We start from the raw sequence: 4,441 nt of genomic DNA on the forward strand, positions 1-4,441 counted from the left end.
TAAGCTATTTTTTAATGCCTACACATGTGAGTATTCCAAAAACATGAAAAAACATTAATTATTTTACACTAAACCCTAAACAAATATATTGAACTCAATGCATAATAACTGAACGAACCCACTAAGTAAGTGGTATACAACCATAAGCTCTTAACACATACATTGGAGTATACTAAGGGATCATTACCTAAACATGTTACCTTAGTTCCAAACTGGAAATGAATTTTGTAATAGTGATGGGTTGTTCTATAAGATCCTGAATTAGTGGAAACAGTAAAAAATTGGAAAGAATAAACATTATCCTCAACAATATCGTTTTGAAATTTATAAATTAGTGATGTCCTAACATAAACATGAATTGTGTGACCCTAAAAAAAAAGAAAAGTAAATCAAGAATAGAAGAAGTTAAAATAAACTTTGGTACTAAACAATAAAAAAAATGACAAAATACTTCACCTCCTTATCTTGTATGACCATTTCCATTGAGAATTGAAACTTTGTTTTCTTGAAGTCAACAAAAAACCACAAATGAATGACCCTTGCTATAAGAATATAATTTCCATTTTTAGGATTAACATCTTTGATGGAATTCGTAGTTTGGTTGAAACGCGACATTGTAAGGATCAGTTATGAAATAAAACGAAAATGCATAATAGGAATGGTGAACTGGAAACAAAAAGCATATATATATATATGTGTGTGTGTGTGCGGAATGGGAATGGTGAACTGTGAAACCAAAACAACATATCGTGCTTTGAACACTACTTTCAGGGGAGACATGTGAATAAAAACAAAAACTCCATCAATTAAGGATCATGAAAAAGGAAACATTTTTTAAATAATCAAAACCTAGAAAAGTTATAACACAGATTGGGAAAAATACATAATCTAAGCATAACGTGTCAGAAAAAATAACATCGTGACTCTGAAAATGTATAAAAACCAAGATTAAACATAAAAACGATCGAGAAAAAAAATTAAATACAGTTCATAATCCATTAAAAGTGGAAACCCTAGATAATAAAAAGAGAAAATGACTCCATTGATGATTAAACCATGAAAAACCCTAGAAAGAAAAAAAAACACAAGAGTAAAAAAGTATGGAAAAACCTTAAATCGATGCCTGAATATACAGTGGATTCCGACAACGTATCAAAATAAACATTAACCATAAAAAGGAGTTACTTTTAAAAAATTACTTGAAAATACAGTTCAAAATGGGAAAATGTGTAAACCATAAATACTAAAAAAAATCAGTAAGCCAAAGATTGAAAACAAAGATTAAGCATAAAAAGGAAAGGTCTTTGACAAAAAAAATATTGAAATACGGTTAAAAATAGATTAAAAGTGAAAATCCTAGGGAGTCAAAAAACAAAATGACTCCATCCACGATTAAACCCTAAAAAATCGACAATGAAAAACACAAGGCGTAAAACTGAAGCAAAAGATGTTACCTCGGTGCTTGAACATACAGGGGATTCAATTTCACAAACATGGAAATGAAGAAAAACCTTAGGGAGTAGTGGTGGATGTGAAAGAATATAAAAACCCAAAATGAGATAACGAATGACGATTAAAACCTCAAAAACCCTACAATGAAAAAACCAATGTGTAGAACAAAACGAAAATATCATACCTCGATGTGTAAACATAGAGGGGATTCAGTTTCACAAAGATGGAGATGAAGAAAAACCTATGAAAATAGGTGGTGGTGACAGAAACGCAAAAGGCAAAATGAAAGAACAAAGAACAAAATGAGAGAGAGGACAAAGAGATATAAAGCAAAAAAAAAGAAGCACAAGAAGAAATGAAAGAGAGAGAAAGATTAAAAGTAATAAAAATTAAGGAGACACCGTGAAGGAATTCAAAATGAGAAATGAGACACGTGTAAACGTTATAGAGTGTCACTTGTCACGCGCAAAATGCATTTGAGATTCTTATTTTTGGTAAAATATTGTTTTAATTTTGATTTATTTCGAACATTTTTTCTATCATTTGTTAAAATTTTCAATGACATTGGTGCAGAAAAGCAAAACGAGTGCAACTATTTTTCATTTATAAGGGCGGCTATATAACCGCTTTGATGAGCACGCATTTGCAAATCGAAGAGATAAGAAGGCGGCTATATAGTCGCATTCATAAATTGCATTTACGATAGGCGTTTAGGGTTTCTTTTCTTTTTGCTGTTGATTGGGTTTTTAATCAAAGTTCTCAACTTTGATCTCCGAACAACATGGTCACTATTTTAGCATTTGTTTTGATCTCTTGGTTTATTCATATCATATCTCTTCATATTTCATCCCAATGGAAGTCCAAAAAACGAAAATAAAAATTCCTCAATGAAATGCAAATATATGACAGAGCAAGGCGGTTGCAGCGACGAGGAAGACACAACAGAAAGCAAACAAAAACCTTCCCAATGAAGCATGACCTTAGCAATTGCATAAGATAAAACATAAGAGAAATGCAAAACATACAAAAATCAATGGTGAAGAAGAAGAGAGGAAGATAATGCTTACCGATGGCACGAAAACAATGCAAAGGAGAGAGAGGAAGAAAAGATGAAGCACAGTTAATGGAGGAAGCACATAAGAGAAACGAAGCGCAAGAGAAATGAGAGTATCAAAATGTAAGTGGTGCGTTTCTGAATTAGGGTTAAAAAGGTTTTAAGAAGACGACTATTTGTAAAGCCGCATTTGTAAATCAAGTGTTTTGATTTACAAGGACGGCTATACAAATAGCCTCCCTCATAAATCTAAGTGTTTTGATTTATAAGGGCGGTTGTACAAATAGTCGTCGCCCTTGTAAATCCAAACGCTTGATTTACAAGTGCGGTTTTACTAATAACCGCACTTGTAAATGAACTTAATTACAAAAATGTCACCATGTTTTTAACGAAAGCGTTTGAGCGCAAAGTCGCACTGCACTTCTTTATACATTTTGTACTAGTGCGAGAGTCCCCTCCATTATATTTGTATTATAGATAGATACCATTTTAAAGTTGTTTCATTTTTTCATTCATATTTTAATAAAATTTCATTTTAATTTAGTTATAATTTGGTTGTGAATGTATTAGCACTCTTTCTATTAATCTAAGACATGAAAATATTAGACACAGTGAAAGAACTGCACAGTGGAGCGTTAGTTTATAAGTGTATATATTTTAAAATTGTTTGATTTCTTTAAATGAGATACATATTTTAATAAAATATTATTTCTTTTTTGAATTATAATATGAGGAGAAGAATATATCAACACTCTTTCTATTAATACATAAGAACACAGTGAAGTTCTTATTCAAAATAGTTTATAAGTTACATTATTTATGTATTTGAAGAGTGTGAAGATGGAGCTTCATAGTTGATACATATATATAATGGCGTAGGTTATATATTCCTTATTCCTTGAATCTGAGTGACTTAGGCATGCAAATCTCCAAAGTTGATAGCTCCATTAGCATTGCCTTCGGTGAAGCCAGTTTGGTTACTGAGACCTTTAATCTTCTGATTCCCAGTGTTGTTGTATTTTCCAACAGAACGCCTCCTTCTTCCTGTTCCTGCTGCCACAGAAGCACCATTGTTATTTCCTGGCGTTGCATTCTGATCACCCTCATCATCATCCATGCTATTTAGCACGCCAACAAGACCCTTCAGAGCTTCAAGTTTTTGTTGAAGGTCTGCCATATCAACTATTCTCAAATTTTTCTCTCTTCAGATCTTGATTTATTTGTCAGAATACCTCACAAAGACTCCTTCTATATATACACAGATGAAACTTAATAGAGAAGCATGCACTTTGTTAGTGGACTGAATCATCTTTCAAATAAAGTTATTCTTGGTGGAGTAAGGTTCCATTTGATGGAATGTTGTTTTAACCAAAGCATCTTCTTTTTGTTCTTTATATAACATATACGGTTTTAATTTCTTGCCCTTTCTTAAATTCTTATTCGGATAGCTTGTAGATTGGTAGCATATATTCGAATAACGCGTTTTGGACGAAAAAAAAAAAGTGATTGTGGCTGGAATGGAACAAGGAATCTAAAAAGGTTTTTAAAAAGTGAGTGTGGCTGCTGGGATTCGAGCCCAGATCTCCACGGCCACAACGTGGAATTCTCACCACTAAACTACAGCCACTCGCTTGATGATTTAGTTCTATGAAACAATTTATTTACACTATTATATCGTAATTAATATTTTACGAATTATTTTTTCTCTCTTTTTATTAACCATAAAAATTGAATAAATAAGAATAGTAGAGATAATCTAATCTAACCCATATAAAAAAAATCTATAACTATACAATCTAAACTACTAGATATACTATATACTATTTTGACTTAACTAATATTTTTCAGTTTAATTTTTTTTCTTTTAATTAACAATAAGAATACTACAAGTAATCTAACTCATAAAAAAAAACTATGACTATACAATATAAACTA

At 31.5% G+C, this 4,441-nt stretch overlaps 1 protein-coding gene and 1 non-coding gene across 2 annotated transcripts; both read right to left on the reverse strand.

The window, feature by feature from the left end:
• Nucleotides 1–3,247: 3,247 nt before the first annotated feature.
• Nucleotides 3,248–3,739, reverse strand: LOC137807008 (uncharacterized). The gene has a single exon (XM_068607422.1). It carries the CDS (start codon nt 3,681–3,683, stop codon nt 3,420–3,422), a length of 264 nt encoding a protein of 87 aa, XP_068463523.1. The 5' UTR covers nt 3,684–3,739; the 3' UTR covers nt 3,248–3,419.
• A 322-nt stretch (nt 3,740–4,061) lies between these two features.
• TRNAH-GUG (transfer RNA histidin (anticodon GUG)) lies at nt 4,062–4,133 on the reverse strand. The gene has a single exon. It is a non-coding gene; the product is annotated as a tRNA-His (tRNA).
• Nucleotides 4,134–4,441: the final 308 nt, after the last annotated feature.

The sequence above is a fragment of the Phaseolus vulgaris genome, chromosome 3, assembly GCF_000499845.2.
Source record: "Phaseolus vulgaris cultivar G19833 chromosome 3, P. vulgaris v2.0, whole genome shotgun sequence".
Classification (NCBI taxonomy): domain Eukaryota; kingdom Viridiplantae; phylum Streptophyta; class Magnoliopsida; order Fabales; family Fabaceae; genus Phaseolus; species Phaseolus vulgaris.

Excerpts from the sequence above, each read along its gene's own strand:
- LOC137807008 (XM_068607422.1), bottom strand. The coding sequence starts at position 3,683 with ATGGCAGACCTTCAACAAAAACTTGAAGCTCTGAAGGGTCTTGTTGGC.